Genomic DNA, 22,949 nt, shown 5'->3' on the forward strand with positions numbered 1-22,949 from the left:
CATTTTTATCATGTTACCACCACCAGATACTTTTAATCACCTTTAGGATGCATCTCTTATAGTGATGTGGTTATTGAAGGCTACTTCTAAACTCTTCAGTTTGAAAATCTCCCATGCAGAATAAAGAAGTCTGCAGATGCAGATTAAAAAAAGAAAAAAAAAAAGTGACAGGGTGTACCAGATGTCAAAACCATCCATGGTGCAAGTTCTTGTTGTACAGTATGTCATGGATGAGTTCCAAATTTCATTTTTTTTTTTTTTTTTAATGTAAAAAAAATATATACATGGTACTGGAAAATTAGGGGAACTGTTAAGTCAGCTGTATAGGATGCAGTGGGACATGAATGAGCAATTTTTGTAGTTTACTGTGGACTTCATTGCTACAATGTACATTTGGCAACATATAACAAGGCCTTTCATGTGATCTGGTGCTGAAGAGGGATGCCTTCATGTGATGACACTGATATGAGTGGTTAATAGAGGTTTTACAAATGTCCCTTAATCCCCTCCCTTCCCCCAAAGGAGGATGATAGACTGCAGAAGAGCAGCAACTTTGGCCTGCAGTCCACGAAGTAGACATTCAGATGACCCTGGAGTTGCAACTGCTGCTACTATTACTATGACTACTACTATTACTACTGCTACTACTACTACTACTACTACTACTACTACTACTACTACTATACTACTACTTCTCCCATGACCTTTATTACTACAATGACTACTACTCTTATGACTACTGCTACCACCGCTATTGGTAGTCTAGTTGCTCAATCCCCAGTAGGTGGGTAGAGGTTTTTCATTCATGTAGTGCTGTCATGGGAAGTAAGCTGATTATCTACACTTATATGTGCCAGGCAACTGTAGTAAAGCCTCAAGGTCCTGCACCTTGAAGGGAGTAATTTAAGGACAAATGTTCCTCCACCATTATGCTGTTACCTCATCCTGTCTGAGGTCTGTACTATGAATGCAGAGTGCAAACATGTGGACAAGCCACTAGATAGTGGCAATAATTTTTGAAGCATGGAATGATGACAGACCCTCACAACACTAATGTGGGATGCAGGCTGATCACATGCAATAATTACAGGTGTTCCTCAAATAACCCATCAGACACAGGGACTTGTTTACACCTTCACACACTCAGTTTTAACATTATGTCCATTGAGACCTTCCTGCTTACTGGAAACCCTTGTAAGGGATAAATATGACATAGCTGTCTTGACACAAATCTCATCATATAAATACAGGCATGAGCAGTGTTTCCCTTTATCAGTTTACCCCTTTCCATGTGATGACAACTTTTTGCCATTTATGCCTGCTGCCTTCAGATTATTTTATTCAACTTAGGGAAAAGCTCTTTGCAGTCAGTGGTTTATTGAGGACTTCATTTAATCCCTCCAGTATAAAGACTCCCGGTTTAATAGACTTATATAGAGACAGGACAAATTAAGGAATGCAAGCCTCACAATACACTTATTCACCTCATGCATCTCACTTTCACAACACAAAATACAACTTGCATACTGTCCACCATGCCCTCACTGTAATGCTGTCCCTCACGTCACAAGACATGCACCTCATTTTGACAGCACAAACAGTGCTTCAGCAGATCTTCAGTGGAGGATCTTTTGGAGCACCCAGTTGAAGTGACCAGTTTCATACTGTGTATTGGATTCATGCAAAGATTTGAAACTATACTAGAACCATCATTTATGTGGACACTGTGATGCAGAAATTCATAGCCATTATGCCATTACAACACTTAAGGTTTCACACACACTGCCCTCACTACAGGCACTCCTACTAATTTTTACCTAACCAGTATAATTCATTTGAGAGAAGGGGTGTGATTTAGAGGAAGGGCAGTCAAATGGCAGAGGAATTGGTGATGTTGTGGTGATTTTTTTGTGGCCACCCCTTATGGGATTAAGGCAATAGACAGATTGCGAGATCTGATGTTGTACATACTACAGTAGAAGTCCGAATTTTCGGCGTCTATGGGACCAGGCAAGTGCCGAAATATCAAAATTGCCGAATTATCGAAAACCTTACCCACTCAGTACCTTATATGTTTCGGTGAACACTATCATCATTACTCACATCATTACAAATGTGTTTGGAGAGAGTACTGTATACTGTTTGATACTGTACAATACTGTAATGAATACAGTACTATACATGAATATGAAAAATAAAGAAATTAGTGAACATACTGTATATAAATGTAATGGTACAGTAGGCCTACAAGTTCACATGCACTTACCTGAACTTATAGTAGGTTCCTTATTTACATATGTACAATAGAAGGGGTTGATTGGAGTCTGCTACTGCTGGAAGAAGTCCCCAGCAGTAGAGGGTCCTGCAACAGGCTCTAAGGACTCTTCTCCCTGTTGCTACAGCAGTAGAGCTTGAGGTTCAGAGACTGCTGTTGGTGATGTAGAGGAGGGAGCAGAGGAGCTTACGTTAAACTCATCCATAATCTGTTTCCTACTCATGCCAGCCTCTAATTTTTTCAACAGCTCAATTTTCCGAGCAATAGTCAACATCTTATGTGTACGCTTCTTGCTAACACCAGTTAACTTTCCACACTTGGAGGCCATTTTCAAAGCACGCAGAAGATGTTTATACTGTTCACAACACATGGCTGGTCCACTCAGGTGTTACAAAGCTCCTGTCTGATGTTACGGTGCTTACAGCACACTCGAATAGTAATTTCAGAGGTATTTCGGTACGAAGTTCACAAAGCACACAGAAGAATCAAGAGAAGTCGGCAGCAGCACGGCAACAACTCGGAAGAATGGTGAAACAGATTCTCTTTCCCATGCTAGACTCACTACATGTTTGTCCTCTCTTTATGCTATAGGAGAAAGAGCTAGCCTCTGAGCTTCATGGCAGTGGTAGACTCGTTCCATCACTTTCACTATCTCACTCACTAAGGTGGGTAGCTAGCTGGCGAGCCTCATGGAGAATTTCAAGACTGACGAAAAAAATTGGAGAATCTGCCGAACGATTGGAGATTTTCGTAAATGGGACTATTTCTCAAAACTGCCGAAATGTCAGATTTGCCGGGGATTTGGATGACGAAATATTGGACTTTTACTGTATGTTCTTATCATCCTCAGATAAATTTATTCACCTAACAAAAGACTTTTTGAACATGTAGGGTTAGATATGGCCTTAGTAACCTTTCACTGCATGAGGTTCTACCTAAACTGAATAAAACCATCTGGTGGAGACAAGAACAGATTTAAAAGAAATATCATACTAATGGGATCATTTTATTTCTAACCATGTAGGGTGGCAGTAATACAAAAACACTCGTACATCTCACCATCACTACAGTACAGTTGCCCAAATAAATGATGCCCCAATTCCCAGTACCCTTCCCTCAGAGTGGTATCTAACAACTATCACAGCAGTTATACAGTATCTCCTTTAGTATATGCCAGGGAGAACAATATTTAGGTAAAAAAAGCAGTAAAAACAATATATAAGTGGTGTTACTGTGTGTGTCTCATATTACGTGAGAGGAAACCATAATACAGATACAGTAGGCCTATACAGAAGTATGATTTTTTTTTTTTTTCTTTTTTAATATAATGTGACTGACTCTGGGCATAGGCTTCACAGCCTGCTTTCAAGGCCCAGTATTCCTCCTACATATCGTACACCTCTACATGTCACCACTTCGGCGCCAACACCCATCGTCCGTATTGAATACATGCTAGGGCTGTCTCATACAGGACTGGTGTATTGGTATTAGCGGGGGTATATTGACGACATGTCGGCAGGTCTTCTGGTAGATCAGTAAAATCTGATTTTAATGAAATTCAAATCCTTTAATTGTTCCCTACCCCAGCGGGATTTGAACCCGGGTCCGTTAGGACTGCAGGCCAACTCTCTACCAGTTGAGCCACTCACAGGCTATTGCTCATTGGTTTCAGGATTAAAGTTCTGAGAAACCCTCTTAATGCTTGTTTTACATCCTAAAGCAATAATATTCAGGAAGAAGTGTCAGATAAAATCTGCAGTTACAAGTAATGTCCAAACCACAGGTGTCATTGAATCATGAAATAAAGAAAATAGTGTATAGGTATTCTTATTCATATTTAAATCTCTATGAGAGATTTAATTCAGGCATGACAACAAAGTCAGAGCACTGTGAGCAATAAAAGGCAACAAAGTAGGGCATCTTCTGAATTTAGGGAAAAACTGAAAATGTTGGGGAACAACTATACTCTCGTACCTTAACCTGACCCAGATTTTCATCCTTTTGCAGCTTGTTTCACATAGGTTAATGGAGGAAAAAGATAATACTGTGGCTCCTCAGTATTCCCATGGCACCTCCTTCTGACTAGCAGCAAATGTCTAGTGTTCATCTGCTTTTACAACTTGGCATTCAAGATGAAGAGATAGCAGTTTTAGGTGAAGTTTGAGTTAAAAGGTTAGAGTCATTTACATTGACAGGTGATGAAATTTCAACATGTAATAGAATCTGTAGGACAGTCTCATGAAAGAACTGAAGATATTAACCCATTAACTGCGCATGGCGTTTTTTAGAGGTGTCCGTGGTGCACAGACATAGGGGTAAAAATGAAATTTCCCAAAGGCCAAATTTTGTCTTTGGAATAGAGAGAACACATGCCAAAGTATATAGGAACGAAATATTGGCTCAATATTTACCTTGGTAAGGCCATGGATGAACATCGATGTGTCTGATTCCCTATTGGAATGTATGGTTTTCGTTTTCTTTTTCTTTTTCGGTTTCGGTTTTGAAGGCTCAAACATGCTTGCATGGGTCGGCCTTGGTCACCATGGCACTATATTCAAAATTCACCTGCACAGCCAGGCCTGTATTGAGCAGTCGCACTCGGAACAGCCCAGGCTGTATAGCCTAGAGCAGTTAACGGATTAAGGGTAGAAGTGGAAAGCAAGACTGACTGATGAGGGCTAAACATGAAAAGGTTAGTGGTTAAAAGAAATAGAAAAAATATATAAAAAAAGCATGACAGTGAAGGCTGGAAGAGACACCCATGAATAGTGTGATAATGACAAACACAAGCAATCCTTGGGTCACTTGAGCATGACTGGGTGAGTGGCGGTGTGCCAGATGCTGCTTACTATTTCATTATTATTAATCTAAAACAGTAGAGATAAACCTTGCTTAAATTTTTGCAAGATTAACTTTCTTTTAAATCTTCAGCACCATCAGTTAAGTTTGGAGGGAAGGCAAGTTATGGGGAACACTTCCAAAAAGAGGAAAAAAGGATGTTGCCATCTCAGACTTCCCATCAAGTGGAACGTTGCCACATCCAAGGAGTTTTATTCAAAACTTAGAGAAAGCGAGTCATCATCGGCCTATTGTACGGTCAGGACAAAAGTTCACCTACTATTCCAGTGTGTCTAATTCATACGTAGGGTATATCCATCCTTTCTTCCCTGACACATATCAAAGAACATTATCTGAAAGCCAGACAACAGGCCAAGGCTGTATTAGCTTAGATATATTAACTTGAAGAGGAAAGTAAGATAACAAAGGAAATGAAGTATTGTGTGAATTTTTGTCATTTACAGTACTTATCACCACTTATCTCACACAAATTGTACCTCATTGTTAGTCCTTTTTCTTCTTGGGTTTTGGAAAGGTGCGTGGTCTTGCGGAGTTCATTCGCATAGCGTTCTTCATAACTCAGGTAGTCAGGTGGTATTGGGTCTGAAAGTTCTGGGTCACTGAGCAGAATATTATCTGAAGAAAAAAAAAAAATCATAATTAGTCCTTATGCTTTGTATGCTGCCTTTTTGGGTGTTCATTTTTTAAGTTTATAGTAAATCACAGAAGATAAATGCTGATTAAAGTTGTGTTATTACTTGATTTACCAGTTCTCCCACATTTTATTAGCAAATGTAAGGATAACAGCTGTGATATTTTGGAACACATCCTTACGTATAACAAGGAGTGCCTGTAAATACAAGTTGAGGTGAATAATGGTAGCTTAAATGATAATACTGTTCAGAAGTTATGACAACACAACCTAAAAACTATAGAAAATATTTCAAGACAAACTGATTAAGATTTCTAAAATAAATCTTTATTATAAGGATGAGATGTGTTCCAAAATATCGCCTTTTTTTGTACAGCTGGCATTATAAACTGTGGGAAACTGGCAGCTAAGCAGAATGGACAGCAGTGGATATATAACACAAAAAATTTCTTGATGATGATGATTTCTGAAATTTACTCTGAACTTTACAGAAAAATATATAAATAAATGAAAGCTATTTACACTGAAAACTTCTGTAACTGTGGGGTGAAGGGGTGAGATGAATGACATCAACTTAGAACAAAACACTACAGTTATGATTCTGTTTGTCTATTCCCAGACACCTTAATCCTGTAAGGGGCAACCACAAACAAACTACCTCCATGTTGCCATGTCCTTTGCCATTATGCTGCCCATCTCCCAACTCACCCCCCCCTCTCATATACCTCTCCACTCCATCTCTCAGTCTCATCCTTGGTCTCCTGCTCCCTCTCCCCCCTCCACATCACTCACATAGACTCTTCTCGGAAGTCTCACTCTCCCTTCTCTCCAAATGGCCAAACCACCTCAGAGTATTTCTCCTCATACTTTATATCACATCCACACTACAACGTTCCCCTCTTTCTCATTTGTCAGTCTCTCTCTCTCCATGTAACTCTACATACTCCTGTGAAATAAGTCAATTCCACTCCCCTCACTCTTGACTTGTGTTCGTCCAACAAGGTCCAAGCTTTGCATCCATAATTTAGAGTTGGTATCACAATACAGCCACTTACCATGTAGCATGGGAATGTTGTAACCAGAAGGCACCCCTCTATGGGAATCTCACGTTATGGGAGCCATACATTTACATGTTAAAGGGTTTCATGGTACCCAAGCCAGCCCCAAGATCACTGTTTTGGGTAATTTTCATGAATTTTTTTCAGGACGTTTATCCACGTAATAAAGACTTCATAACATAGAAACACTGCAATATTCTCACCTTGAATGCTTCGGTGGCATGGTGGGGGCAGTTTAAGTGAAACACGCACTCACGCGCGCGCGCGCACACACACACACACACACACACACACACACACACAAAGATTGAGAGAATACAAAGAACAGCAGCCAAGATGGTCCCCAGCCTGGCAGATCTGTCATACAGAGAGAGGCAGGGAAGGCTGGATTTGCCCTTCCTTAGAGGAAAGGAGAGAGAGGGGCGACATGATTGCAGTGTTCAGGACCATGATGGAAGTAGATAAAATTGACAGAGAAGTTCTGTTTGTATGGGATAAGAGAGTAACAAGAAGACTCGAAATGAAATTGAAGAAGCCAAGCTGCTTGAAGGATATCAAGAAATATATTTTTCCTTATAGATACATAGACCTGTGGAATAGCCTGGAGAAAGAGATCTATCTATCTATCTATCTATTGCCAGACGCCTCAATCCCGTTTGGGGTGGCCACAAACAAATCGCTTCCAAGTCGCCCTGTCCCCCGCCATTTCACTCCCCTGCTCCCAATTCACACCCCCCTCTCTCATATATCTCTCCACCCCATCCCTCCATCTCATCCTCGGCCTCCCCCTCCCTCTTTCCCCCTCCACCTCACTCACATACACTCTCTTCGTCAGTCTTTCACCCTCCATCCTCTCCACATGGCCGAACCACCTCAGTATGTTCCTCATAACGCTTCCTATCACATCCACATCAACACCACAACGCTCCTTTATATCCTCATTCGTCAACCTGTCTCTCCATGTGACTCCACAGGCTCCTCTTAAATAACTCATTTCCACTGCTCTCACTCTTGACTTGTGTCCTTCCAACAACGTCCAAGCTTCACTTCTGTACGTTAGAGTTGGTATCACAATACTGTCATGTAGTAACTTTTTCACTTCCATGCTCACTTCCCTGTTTCTTATCACTGCCTTCAAAGAACCAGCAACCTTTCTTCCCTGCTGTACCCTTTCAAGCACTTCACCCTCCAAACCTCCATCCTTACTCATCACACTACCCAAGTACTTAAACGTACTCACATTTTCCAATTCCTCACCATCCAACCTCGCTGTACATTCACTGACTTCACCTTTCTCAAAGACCATCACTTTACTCTTCCCTACATTCACCTTTAGATTCCGTTTCTTACACACTCTCTCAAACTCATCCACCAAGCCTTGCAGCTCCCCTTCGTCTTCACTCAACAACACAGTATCATCTGCAAACAACAGCACAGGGAGTTTCCAAACACTATCCTCTCTCACCAGGGCCACTCCAACATCCACTACCCTACCTTGTACCTCTTTTATTACCCCATCCATGTACAGATTGAACAACCATGGAGACATGACACATCCCTGTTTCAACCCAACTTTCAAAGAGAAAAATTCACTTAGTTCACCATCCACACGCACTGCAGCCTTCGCACCATCGTACATACTCTTCACAGCATTCAACAACTTCCCATCTACTCCATATATTCTTAACACTTTCCACAATCCTAGTCTATCCACCCTGTCATATGCTTTCTCCAAATCCATGAAAGCCGCATACAACTTCTTTCCCTTCTCTAGAAACTTTTCCACTAAAGATCTGAGAATGAATATATGATCTACACAACCTCTTCCCTTCCTAAAGCCTCCCTGTTCTTCTCCAACTAATTCCTCTGTTCTTTCTCTAACTCTATCAATAAGTATCCTACCATACACTTTTCCTATTATACTAAGAAGACAAATGCCCCTATGATTACCACACACTTCTTTTTCCCCTTTTCCTTTGTACAAAGGAATAATTATACCTGACTTCCAATCCTTTGGGACTCTACCTTCCTCCCTGGCCAATCTGCACATCATCCACATCCATTCTACTACTATCTCTCCCCCATGCTTCAGCATTTCACCACACACTCCATCAATTCCTGGGGCTTTCCTCAATTTAACTTTCTTCATTGCTTCCACAACTTCTATCCTACTGATTTCTTCCTGTCTTCTCACCTCCCTCCTTCTCCCAGCCATTCCCCAGCCACTTATACTCACATTACTTCCACCCTCCACATTCAACAATTCCTTAAAGTGTTCTCTCCATCTGCTCACTTTTTCTCCCTTCTCCACTATTAATCTACCATTTTTATCTTTCACTCCCCTGCTAACTTCACTTCCACCCTCTCTTACTCTTTTCACCTCTCTCCAGAACATTTTCTTACAGTCCCTCCACTTTACACTCAAATTCCTTCCAAATTCCTCATCCACTCTCTTCTTACTCTCTCTTACTAATCTTTTCACCTTTCTCTTTCTTTCTACATATAACTCTCTCTTCTGCCTCTCAGCCTCTTCCACGCCCCTATTCCTCATCCATTCATTGTATGATTTCTTCTTTTGTGCCACAGCCTGTTTCACCTCTTCAGTCCACCACGCTGTTCCTTGCACCCCCCTCCGTCTTCTCTTCCTTCCACACACCACATCACATGCTGCACATATTTCTTCTGTAAATATTCTATACACACCTTCCACGTCCCCCATCTGCTCCAATTCATATTTGCCCAATCGTTCCTCCACTTCTCTCTTATACTCTGCTTTTTTCTCATCCTCTTGTAACCTTTCCACTCTCCTTGCAACTACTCCTTCCTCTCGTCTTTCCCTTCTTCTATTCTTCCATCTTAATTGAACTTTAATTCTGGCCACCACCAAGTAGTGGTCAGAAAGTCCACTCCCCCAACCTCTATAAACTCTTGCATCCAATATACATCTTCGCATCCTTTCATCCACACACACATAATCAATCATTGCCTTCCTTTCATTCAGTTCACCACCCACCCTTCTCATCACTCGCCATGTATACCTGTGGATCATTTTATGCCTGAAGAGGGTATTCGCTATCACCAACCCCCTCCCAGCACAAATGTCCACTAACGCACTGCCATTCTCATCTATCTCAGCAGGCACACCCCACTCACCAACTATTCCATCCACCTTCACATTCCCAACTTTACCATTCATATCACCAGTCAAACACACTCTCTCATTCCTTCCAAACTTTTCCATGCACACTTCTACATTTGTCCAGAACTCTTCTCTCACTCTTCCAGCACGATCTTGCGTTGGCGCATACACACACACACAATCGCCCACATTTGTATTCCAGTATAAAAATTTAAACAAGTTTAATGCAAAATTTGACTTACTGAGAAACAGCGACGGGACCCCACGAGCATAGCTCATTTCCTGTATATCACAATTAGGTAAATACACACACACACACACACACACACACACACACACACACACACACACACACACACACACACACGATCATGCAGTACTAAACTATAACTTCAGGATAGCATATGACATAGTAAACAGCAATGATAGTTACAAAAAGAGCCTAAACTATAAAAAGGGAAATTATCAAGACCTAAAGAAGTATTTCTTAGAAGTTGATTGGGAAAATGAGCTTAGAGGACAAGATTTAAATGCTGTATATAAAAATTTTTGTGAATTTTATGAAATAGGAGTCCAGAAGTACATCCCACAGCACAAAGAAGCAGATAAGAAAATACAGAAATGGTTCAATACAGAATGTAAAAAATCAAAAGAAAGAAGAGATTTGTTGTGGAATAGATACAGAAGACACAATAGTGAAAGGGCGTACAATAGTTACAAACAGGCAAGAAACGACTATACAAGAATAAGGAGGGAAGCCCAAAAACAGTTTGAGGAGGATATAATAAATAAAAGTAGTGATCAACCAAAGCTGTTTTACAGCTATATCAGAAGCAAAACTAAAGTAAAAGATATAATACAATCCATTACGGACGAGGGAATCACTTATACACAAGAGAAAGATATTTGTGAAGCACTAAATAAGAATTTCCAATTAGTTTTTACAGAAGAAAAAAAATTTTGAGAGGGACTATGTGGAACACGCATGTCCACACATACTACCAGATATACAAATAGCAGAAAAAGTAATACAGGAGGAGTTAAGTAGATTAGACAGAGGAAAAGCAAGTGGTCCTGATGAAATTTCATGTTGGGTATTACGAGAATGTGCAAAGGAGTTATTTAAACCATTATTTTTAATTTTCAAGAAATCCTTGAGTCAAGGTAAACTACCAGATATGTGGAAAAAAGCAAATATTGTCCCCTTATTCAAGAAAGGAAATAGAGAAAATCCACTCAACTACCGACCAGTATCACTGACCAGTGTTGTAAGCAAGGTATTAGAAAAACTTATAAGAAAAGCTTGGGTAAATCATCTAGAAGAACACAGTATGATAACAGAAAGACAGTTTGGTTTCAGAAAAGGAAAATCATGTGTTACTAATCTGTTAAGCTACTATGACAGAGTAACAAACACAATACAGGAAAGAGAAGGATGGGTGGACAGTATCTATTTAGATTTCAAGAAAGCTTTTGACTACCACACCAAAGACTTTTATGGAAACTGTACCATCAAGGAGGAATTCGAGGCAAACTGTTTTGTTGGATGCAAGACTTTCTCATAAAAAGAGAAATGAGGACAGTACTAAGAGGAAACTACTCATCATGGAAAGAAGTGACTAGTGGAGTACCACAGGGTTCAGTGCTGGCACCAATCATGATTTTAGTGTATGTAAATGATATAAACAGTAACAATGGAAATGAGAGCTATCTGAATATGTTTGCAGATGATGCAAAAATACAAAGGAGAATTACTAACACAGACTCTTGTAAAGAGCTACAAGAAGAATTAAATAAACTTCATGAATGGAGTAGTACATGGCAAATGGAATTCAATGTGGACAAGTGTCATGTAATCAAGTTTGGTAAAAGTGGAAAAAGACCTGATTGGGATTATAAGTTAGGAAATAAAACCCTATACACATCAGAAAGAGAGAAAGACCTAGGTGTGATTATCAATAACAGACTATCTCCGGCTGACCACATCAGCGAGAAGGTACGGAACATGTATACACTGCTTGCAAATATGAGAATAGCATTCACATACATAAATGAAGACATGCTAAGAAGGATAATAACATCATCCATTAGACCAACCCTGGAATATGCATCAGTAGTCTGGAGTCCTCATCTCAAAAAGCACATAAACAAGATTGAAAAAGTTCAAAGGGCCGCTACAAGATGGATACCAAGCTTAAGGGACCTAAGCTACGAAGAAAGACTAAATAAACTGAATCTACCAACACTACAGGAGAGAAAGAAAAGAGGTGACATGATAATGCTATATAAATGCATATCAGGAAAGGAGAAAATAGACATAAATGATTACCGTATTTCGCGGCATATAAGACGCACTTTTTTGTCTCAAAGTTACCTTAAAATATCCCCATGCGTCCTGCACGTTAGACTAAGGCAGGTTAGTTAGGCTTCACTGAGAAGAAACTCTTATAAAGATGATCATCTCAATGCTTAGCAACCACAGGTGTTTTCTACAGTATGCAGACTTGATTTTATTTTTAAAAATAATATACACTAGTGTGTATATGCAGCAGATTTAAGAAACACCCGAGATCAGAAACACATAAAACTTTCGCGGGTTTGTTTACAGCTTAACTGGCTAACATCGTGAAGATATTTAGCGGTTTAGCAATTTAACAGTTTAGCATCCGCACTATTCCAGCAAGCTAACGTACATGATCACTGGTGAAGTCTGCTAACCTTCTGAAAGGCAATCATGACCACTTTGCTTGCCATCCATTCACTAACTAGCAAAGCAATCATACTGGAGAGATGCTGGCTAGTGAAACTGCCAAGTCATCAAAACAGACTTTCGTCATGTATGGAAATACAGTAACCCTAATTAGGTCAGTTACTTTTGTGACATTTTGTGAGTGTATATATGCGGCAGATATTAAAACACGCAAGTTCAAAAACACAAAGCATTCACGGTTTGTTTTCAGCTCAACTGGCCAACACCGTCAAGGGGTTTAGCGGTTTAGCAACTTAGCAGTTTAGTGTCTAGCCTACACCCTACTCTAGCAAGCTAACATGCTCACTGGTGAACTGTCTGCTAACCTTCTGAAAGGCAATCATGACCACTTTGCTTGCCGTCCATTCACTAACTAGCAAAGCAATCATGCTGGAGAGATGCTGGCTAGTGAAACTGCCAAGTCATCAAAACACTTTCGTCACGTATGGAAATTCAGTAACCCTAATTAGGTCAGTTACTTTTGTGATATTTTGTGAGTGTATATATGCAGCAGATATTAAAACATGCAAGTTCAAGAACACAAAGCATTCACGGGATTGTTTTCAGCTCAACTGGCCAATACCGTCAAGGGGTTTAGCGGTTTAGCAACTTAGCAGTTTAGTGTCTAGCTTACACCCTACTCTAGCAAGCTAACGAAGTTACAGCTTCACTTTTTCAGCTAAGTGAAGTACTTTAGCAATGTCTATGCAACTCAGGGCACACCCAATTGCAGTATTTTGTTATGAAAATAGGATAAAATTCACTGAGTAGCATAACTGATGCAATATCTGAAATAGCAGTGCCTGACGGGCATTCAAATCAGCGTCCGCCATTTCTGCTGTATTCTTAGCAGACGGCGATCAGAATGATTGACAACGTTCACTCTCTGCATCTCTGCTGCCTAAGCAAAGCTCTCATGATCGGCAATGGGGATCATTTAGGCCGTAACGTCCAAATTTGTTAGGTTAGGTTAGGTTGTAAAATCGTTTGCCATTTTGGACGTTACGGCCGAAACGACCAGAATCCTAAGGTGTAGGTGAGAGTTTGGTGTGGGTGTAGTTAAGGAAGTAGAAGTGGGAAGAGTCAGGCAAGGGAACTGATAATCCGCTTATTATAATCCCTTCAGCCCAGCAATGTATTTTATAGGGTAGTTTATTCATGCTCGCCATATGATTTTATTCAGTTCAGGAAACATGTACTGAGGAGGTTAATGTGGGCTGTATCAAATGCCCCAAGTCTGAATATCGCCTGTGCTCAGTTAAAACGATTGCCAAGTTAAAATCGTATGAAGTGTGGTATAAGCAATTCAATGGATGGTACTGAGGACCATTTACTGTATGAAAGTGACAGTGAAACAGTGATGATGACCATGGTGATGACTTCCAGTGATGCTTCAGGACTCGGGGGAAGTAGTGATGAATTCTCAGGATTTGAAGACGAGTGAAATTTTCACCATGTCAGTAATATGAAGTGAATATAGGTTTTAGGTGATCATGACAGATGCAACCATGGAAAATTTAGGATCAATGGTGCTGTATACCTTTAGTCTTGCACTGACGATGTTTGGATGAATAAATTGTTTGAGATGTTTCATGTCCTTAAGTGATGATATTTATATTGAACAACCAAATACATTTTGATGTTTTTGGCATATAATAAAGCCACTGGGTACTCCAAAACGGACTGATGTAAATGTTTCAGAGGTGAGCGAATGTTGCATGTGGTGTGTACATGTGTGTGTGTGTGTGTGTGTACCATAGCGACTAGGAGGCAGCAGTGTTAAGACCAAAAATGGATGTTTTCACAGTACTCGAATGTTTTGAGATGGATGTCAGTTTTTAGCAAATTCTGGTAAGAGAAATATGCATTTTTAATTGTTGATGCTGCAAGGAAAACAGCTGACAGTAAGGGAGTGATACTGGGAGAAGAGGGTTGAGCCAGTTGTCCAGCGCTTGGGATGCAGCAGTGTTGCTAAGAGATAGTTTCACCATTCTCGACATGTTTTGAGATGAATGTCTGTTTTTAGTAAATTGTGATCAGTGAAGAACGTATTTTTAACTGTTGATGCTGCAAGGGAAACATCGCTGACAGTGAGGAAGTGATACTGAGAGGAAGGGGTAGAGACTGCTGTCTAGCGACTGGGAGGCAGCAGTGTTACTAAGGTGTAACAATGGATGTTTTCACCATAGTATGTTTTGAAATGAATGTTTATAGTAAATTATGATCAGTGAAGCATACATTTTTAATTGTTGATGCTGCAAGGCAAACATAGCTGACAGTGAAGGAGTGATACTGAGAGAAGAGAGTAAAAACAGCTGTCTATCCTGTTCCCAAGCAGCCTTGCTATATTGAACTTTGGTTGTAAAACATTGTAATTTGTGTATTTACAAGTGCTGCCTTTTTATATTATTTGTGGAGGTAATTACAGGTTAGTTAGAGTGCATGATTAATGATGGTAGTCGTCTGATATTGTGCTTGAGTCAAGGCAATGTGAGGAAATTCCGTAACAGGTGTGGAATATGACGGGGTTCTTTTAGGATAAATGAACTGATGTGAACATTCATTGTATTTTATGTTTTCGTCAGTGAATGAAAGAATAGAGTTTATTGACTTCATTTGTGGTTTTAAATTCATAAAATATTAAAAACAGTGTTTAGATCAGTTTACTGATACATTTTTATCAACAAAGTTGAGATGGCCTCGTGGTTTGAAGTCACGTTTTGTTAAGATGGGGTTTTGTTTTCTCTTTTCCTGTATCATTCTTTGTACATAAAAGAAGAAACTAAAGGATGATGAGCAGTACTGAATAGATTCTGAAAGGTGAGTATTGTATCTAAGTGATAGTGGCTCATATCAGTCACGTTTTGTCAAGAAGGGGCATTGTTTTCTTTTCCTGTACCATTCTTTGTATATAAAAAAAGAAACCAAAGGCTGATGATCAGTAATGAATAGATTCTGAAAGGTGAGTGTGTATCTGTGTGGTAATGGCTCTTATCAAGAAACCTTACTGCAGTCTTGGTTGGGGCAAACTTTTTTTTCACAGAACTGCCCTGCCAGAATTAGGGTGCGTCTTTCACAATGCTGCGTCTTACATGCCGCGAAATACGGTACTTAACATCTGGAGAAGCATCAGCAAGAGGACACTGCAAAAAACTGCATAAGAAGAGAGGTGATAAAGACGTAAGGAAATTCAGTTTCCCAAACAGAGCAATTGATCAATGGAATGCACTACCGAATGAAATAGTGTGTGCCAAAACATTTCACAAATTTAAGGATATGTACGAAAAATATGGTTTAAGACACGGGACAGTACGAGCTTGACTCATTCCTGTAAAGATACAATTAGGTAAGAACACGTGTGTTCTCTGGAAGAGGGGAAAGTGCCACAAGAATGGAAGAGGGCAAATGTGGTACCAATTTATAAGGGAGACCAGTGTCTCTAACCAGCATGGTCGCAAAATTGTGCGAGAGGATCGTGAAAACAGATGGATAAAATACAGTATCTAGAAGAGATGAATATTTTGGCTGAATGTCAGTTTGGATTCAGAAGTAGAAGGTCATGTATTTCTAACTTGTTGAGCTTTTACTCTAGAGCAATTGACGTGGTACAGGAGAGAGATGGTTGGGTGGATTGTGTGTACTTAGAGAAGGCCTTTAACAAGGTACCTCATAAGAGACTAATGTGGAAACTTGAATATATAGGGGGACTGAAGGGGAAACTCCTGGAATGGATGAGAGACTTTTTGAGAGACAGACAAATGAGAACAGTAATAAAGGATAGGATATCTGGATGGAGGGAAGTAACAAGTGGAGTCCCTCAAGGCTCAGTGTTGGCACCAGTAATGTTCCTGATTTACGTAAATGATATGGTAGATGGAGTGAACAGTTATGCAAGTCTGTTTGCTGATGATGTAAAGATCTTGAGGAAGGTAGAGGTTGAGGAGGATTGTAAAGTGCTGCAGGAGGATCTGGATAGGATACACGATTGGAGCCAGACGTGGGAAATGAAATTTAATGTAAAGAAATGTAAAATATTGGAAATGGGTAAAAGTACCAGGAGGCCATCACTGAATTATTTGTTGGGTAATGAATTAATCACAAAAATGAGACAAGAGAAAGATTTGGGAGTGCTGGCCCAAGATAGTTTGTCACCAGAAAAGCACATTAACAAGATAGTTGGAGAGACTTATTATCTCTTGACTAACATAAGAGTAGCATTTCGTTATATGGATGAGGAGATGATGAAAAATTGATAGTGGCCATGATCCGCCCCAGGTTAGAATATGCAGCGGTAGTGTGGTGCCCACACAAAAAGAAAGATATTAACAAGATTGAGAGAATACAAAGAACATCAACCAAGATAGTCCCCAGTCTGGCAGACCTGTCATACCGAGAGAGGCTGGAAAAGCTGGATTTGCCCTCCTTAGAGGAAAGGAGAAAGAGGGGGAGACATGATTGCAATGTTCAGGACCATGGTGGGAGTAGATAAAATTGAAAAGAAGATCTGTTTGTATGGGATAAGAGTGCAACAAGAGGACACGGAATGAAATTGAAAAAGCCAAGCTGCTTGAAGGATATCAAGAAATATAGCTTTCTTTACAGAAGTATAGACTTATGGAATGGCCTGGACAAAGAGATCGTCCAGTCTAAAAACTTAAACGAGTTTAAAGCTAAATTCGACTTATTGAGAAACAGCGACGGAAACCCACGAGCATAGTACATTCCGTGTATATCACAATTAGGTATATTAGGTAAATGCTTAAATATTTGGAACGACTTAGACAAAGAGGTGGTGCATGAGAAAAACATTCATGTGTGTAAAGGTAGACTTGATAAATGTGGATATGGAGACAGGACAACACGAGCATTGCTCAATTCCTGGATTACAAATAGGTAAATACACACACACACACACACACACACACACACACACACACACACACGAGTCAAACAGAGTATTAGTACAGTCACAGCAACATTCGTGTGCTCCAGGCAACAACAGTACAGGGGACCCCTGACCACTGTGAGTCCGTCAGTCAGCCTTATGTCCATCTTTTCCATGTTGGAAGACTCCCTCCGCATTATATGTATCTTTTTCTATGTAGTAAGATTTTTAAACAAACAGGTGCCTCCCGCATTCTGTGATTTTCACTATAGGATTGCGTGTTATGCGGTAAGTGGTTGTACTATCATGCAGCAACTTTTACTTCCATGCTCACTTCCTTATTTCATATCACTGCTTTCAAAGAATTAACAACCTTTCTTCTCTGTTGTACCCTTTATAGCACATCGTTCTCTAAACTTCCATCCATATTACATAACCCAAGTACAATGATATCCCACTATACGATCCCTGTTGATGCGATACCCTGCCTTTGCAGTGTAAGAAAATTAACACTCTCCCACGTATCAGTGGCCAGTCCCGGGTTATCAAGTGGGTTTTTATCTAATTTTTTTTTTTTAACTATGCACTAGGCAGACACCCGTGCCTAGCAAAATGGCTGACATTGTTTGAATTTGTAGAATTGATCGTGTATCACTGCAGTGGTACAACCATCACTGTCTTGTGGCATGGGCCTCCGCATTCCAGAGGGTCCTTCTCCCAGCATTAGCGACCAAGTGAGGACCTCCCTTACACTTACCTGTACTACATCATGTGTCATCATTTTGCATTGCAATTTGTTGTTGTTGATTGTAACTGGGTTCCTACAATGCTAGTGATCAGTGGAGTGTGATTTACTGTAATTTTGAGTGATTTATTTTGTTAATTTTTTGGCTAAATAAGGCGATCATGTCTGGGAAGGGTGCTGCTTATGGTGGTGCTAGTGGTGCTAATTGTGGTTAAAAACATGCCACTGAAGGTGCTGGTGGTGATGAGAAGGCTAAGCGGCAATGTTTAGGTGAGCTAGAAACTTGTTTTTGGACTCATTTGGGTGAGTTTTGAACTTGGCTGGGGGGGGGGATCCCAAGGCTCCCAAATGCATCCCTATACTTTCTATTTTAACATCCCTGGTAAATGATATCCCGGTTCAGCAATGGGTTTTCCCAAATGGATCACACTGTTATAATGGAGACTGACTGTACTTAAAGGCAATCACAGTTTCCATTTCCTCACCATCTGTCCTCACTGTGCATTCACCTACTTCATTTCTCTCAAAGACCACAACTTTACTCCTCCCTAAATTCATCTTTAGATTCCATTGCTTAAACACACTCCCAGACTCATCCAACAAGCCTTGCAGTTCCCCTTGTCACATAACAATACGGTATCACTTGCAAACAATAGAACAGGAAGTTTCCACACACTGCCCTCCCTCTTTAAGGCTGCTCCAGCATCCACTCCCTGCCTTATATCTCTTTTATAACTCCAGGTAAATACAGATTGAACAACCATGGAGACATGACACAACCCTGTTTCAGTCCAACATTCAGATAGAAATAAAATCACTCAGTTCACAATCCGTATCAACTGCAGCCCTAGCACCCTCATACATATCTTCACAGCATTCAACAGCTTCTCACTTACTCCACATATTCTTAATATTTTTCACATTTCTTGTGTATGCCCTCTCATATGGTTTCTCAAAATCCATGAAGGCTGCATACAACTTCTTTCCCTTCTCTGGAAACTTTTCCACTAAACACCATAGGATAGGATGAATATCTGGTCTACACAACCTCTTCCCTTCCTAAAACCCTCCTATTCTTTGACAACTAATTCCTCTGTTATTTTCCTAACTCTGTCAATAATTATCCTACCATATACTTTTCCTTTTACACTAAGAAGACAAATGCCCTTATGATTACCACACTTCTTTTTCCCCCTTTTCCTTTGTACAAGGGAATAATTATACCTGACTTCCAATCCTCTGGGACTCTACCTATCTCCCAGGCCACTCTGCACATCTTCCACATCCATTCCATTGCTATCTCTCCCCTGTGCTTCACCATTTCATGACATACTCCATTAAATCATGGAGCTTTCCTCATTTTGACATTCTTCGTTGCTTCCACTACTTATTACTGATCTCTTTTTCCTTTCTCATGTCCCTCCTTCTCCCAGCCATTCCCCAGCCACTTATACTTGTGTTACTTTCATTCTCTGTGTTTAACAGTTCCTAAAATTTTTCTCTCCATCTGTTCACTCTTTCTTTCTTCTTCACTAGCAATCTACTATTTTTATCTTGCACTCACCTACTACATTATCACCTTGTCTAACTCTACCTCCATCCAGAACATTTTCTTATTACCTCCTCTTTACACTTAACTTCATTCCTTCTCATCCACTTTTTTCTTCCTCAGTCTTAATAATCTTTTCACAGCTCTCTTCTTCTCTACACATAACACTCTATTCTGTCTCTCAGCTTCCTCCATGCCTCTGCTTCCCATCCCTTACTATATGCTTTCTTCTTTTGCGCCACAGCTTGTTACACCTCTTCATTCCACCTTGCCGTTCCTTGCACTCCCTTTCATCTTCTCTTCACCTCACACACTGCCTCACATGCTGCAGAGATTTCATCTGTGAATACTTTGCACACATCTTCCACCTCCCTCATCTATTCCAAATCATGTCTGCCGAGTCACCCTTCCATTTCTCTCTAAATATTCTGCCTCATTTCCATATACTCGCAGCCTTTCTATCCTCTTTGTATGGACTGCTTCCTCCTACCCTTCTTTCCTTTTATTTATCCATCACATTTGTACCTTAACTTTCACAACCACCATAACCTAAAATGAGATAGAAGATAGGTCAAGACATGTTCATGAAGCAAACTACCCTGTGTGGTACAGTATAATTATCCCCTTCTTGGTAACAAAACTTTCCACAGCATATCAATGAAGTAGGTAGGGTCCAGAAATGGAGTAGTAATAGTTATGACTAGGACTGGTCATGCCGTAAGTTCATCTGAAATGTGAACCTGGTGAGCAACAGGCTAATACTGTTTTACTCCAGTGGTCCTCAATCCCACTTTCTTGGGATAGGCAGGGATTTGAGGAATGTTTGTATAACCAGGCAGCAGAGAAATAAGGCTAAATTGATGACATCCCTCTCCATCCCCACCAGAGCCAGAAAAAGAAATAAGAAAAAGTTGTAGACAGTATCACCAGTTACCCAGTGAAGTGAATCACACATCCATTCACTCATGAGTAGATTCTCTGAAATTCTCTTGTTCCATCTTAGTACTATGTAGTATCCTCATGTCACCATCATTATCATCAGCAGCAACAGCCATTGCAAGTCCACTGCTGAACAAAGGCCTCCTCTTATCTCCTCCACAAATTCCATGACTGAGCCAATCTCTGCCAGGTTTTGTCTGCAAACTTCTCTATTCCATCTCATTACCTTCTATCTGACCTCTTTCTGCATTGCATACAGTCTCTTGGAGTACAGTCAGTCAGCTTCTTGCTCCATTGGTTATCTCTTATTCTTGCTACATGGCCTGCCCACCTCCACATAGCATCAACAGTGTCTTTGATTTTAGTCTGCTGTCTCACCCATGTTAATCTCTTCATGTCTCTCATAGATATTCCCAACACTGATCTTTCCACTGCTCTTTGAGAATGGATTAGTTGGTTTTCAATGGATTTTGTCTGTTTCCAAGTCTCACAACTCTTTGCCATAGCTAGGATAATGCATTTGTTACAGTATAGACTTTTTGTTTTGTGCATACTGGCAAGCTACTTTTCACCATGTCACTATGGGTACCAAAAGCTTTCCATGTAGTTATAATTTATTTTGCTTTCATATCCAGGGGCAGGATCCCACTGCTACCTGGCACATCCCATAGGGGAATGTCTCATACATATATGAGGTGCCACATTAGATGGCACAGACCACGGGACTCCCTATAGATATATACGGCTCCACCAAATATAGTGAATAAGGTGGCACAAGAATTACATCTCACCAGATATTGTATGACAGAGAGGTGAGATTATTTGCTTCAATCCCCACAACCAAACATGAATTTTGCTATCCACATGTAGTGACATCATATTACTTTTACAATGCCTGCAGTGCACAGTCAGTTCATCAAGTATCAGGTTCAATAAGCAAGTTTGTCAACCAAGTGTCAGTACAGTCATCTATGGTTTTACACAGTATTTGGGGAGTATACAGGTCATGACTAAAAACCATGTAAAATAACAGATATAGTACTTAAACAGAAAGTAATTTTTTCATTCACAGTTGGGTAGCTTTAGTGGAATCTTAGAAAGTCATTCTGAGCCAGTTATAACACCATACAGACATTAGAAGTTATGACTCATTTCAAACTCAGTGCTGTTGAAAATTCATCCACTTTATGATTTCCTATTTCCACACATCTGTTAATGGCGTCTGGGTTAGGATGACAGTGATTATGATAATGATGATGTACATATAATACCGGTGTACAATATAAGTATACAGTAGACCCTTGTTATTCGCGGATTTTGCATCTGCAGATTTAAGTTTCCGTGGATCAAACTTGACCAAATGGTTCATTGGTACGGTAATACATAAAATCATCCGTACGATAGCTCCAGTTTAAACAGCAAGCATCTGATTGCTAGCAGGCAAGCCATGGGTAAACGAGCTTGTCTACCCCGCACCCACGCCTGCTTACAACTCGATCACAAGGGTGGTGGGGTTGAGTTTGGTGAGGCGACTAATAACCTAACCTAACTATCTACTGAGTTAACCTAACCTAACCTAACCTAACCTAGGCTCCAGCTGGGAAACTGGGAAACGAAATCCACGATAAGAGTATGTTGAGTAAGTTTCATCCATTATACTGGAAACAGTCATAGGTACAGCATAAGGAACGAGGTGATAATAACAGAGGAAAATCTTTCGGCAGAAGGTAATTTACTACCCTGAAAGTAGTCAGAAATACAGAAGACACACTAGAGGAATATGAATTGAATTGGTAAAGTCTTTAGGCTGTGTGCTTGGACGAAAATTTATGGGTTTCACAATTTTAGGGGACGAAATGAAACAAAAATGTTGCTAATCAGAAAAAAAATTACTCATAGTTAGCATTTAGTTCCACATTCTTCGTTCGATATCGCACTTCCCAACACACTTCGGACCGACTGAGCAAACTGTTACTTCTGCTCCTTAAAGGTAAGTGTACATTTACTGCTCATTTTGTTCTTATGTGTTTGTGTGAAAGACAGCGTATTGATACAAACAATAAAGTATTCCATTAACCTCTTCATAGCTGCCAGCCTTGAACAACACTTTACTGTATCAG

The 22,949-nt window shown here is 40.2% G+C and overlaps 1 protein-coding gene across 1 annotated transcript in view; it reads right to left on the minus strand.

Annotated features, from left to right (window-relative positions):
• Positions 1 to 22,949, minus strand: part of LOC145409612 (peroxisomal acyl-coenzyme A oxidase 1-like) — a 215,424-nt gene that overhangs the window by 171,805 nt on the left and 20,670 nt on the right. The window contains exon 2 of the mRNA XM_080279965.1: positions 5,611 to 5,749. Within this exon, the coding sequence (XP_080136091.1) occupies positions 5,611 to 5,749 (139 nt within the window). The remainder of the gene's footprint in view (positions 1 to 5,610; positions 5,750 to 22,949) is intronic.

This window comes from Coenobita brevimanus, chromosome 82, assembly GCF_032717465.1.
Source record: "Coenobita brevimanus isolate Jiangsu-jjx chromosome 82, ASM3271746v2, whole genome shotgun sequence".
Classification (NCBI taxonomy): domain Eukaryota; kingdom Metazoa; phylum Arthropoda; class Malacostraca; order Decapoda; family Coenobitidae; genus Coenobita; species Coenobita brevimanus.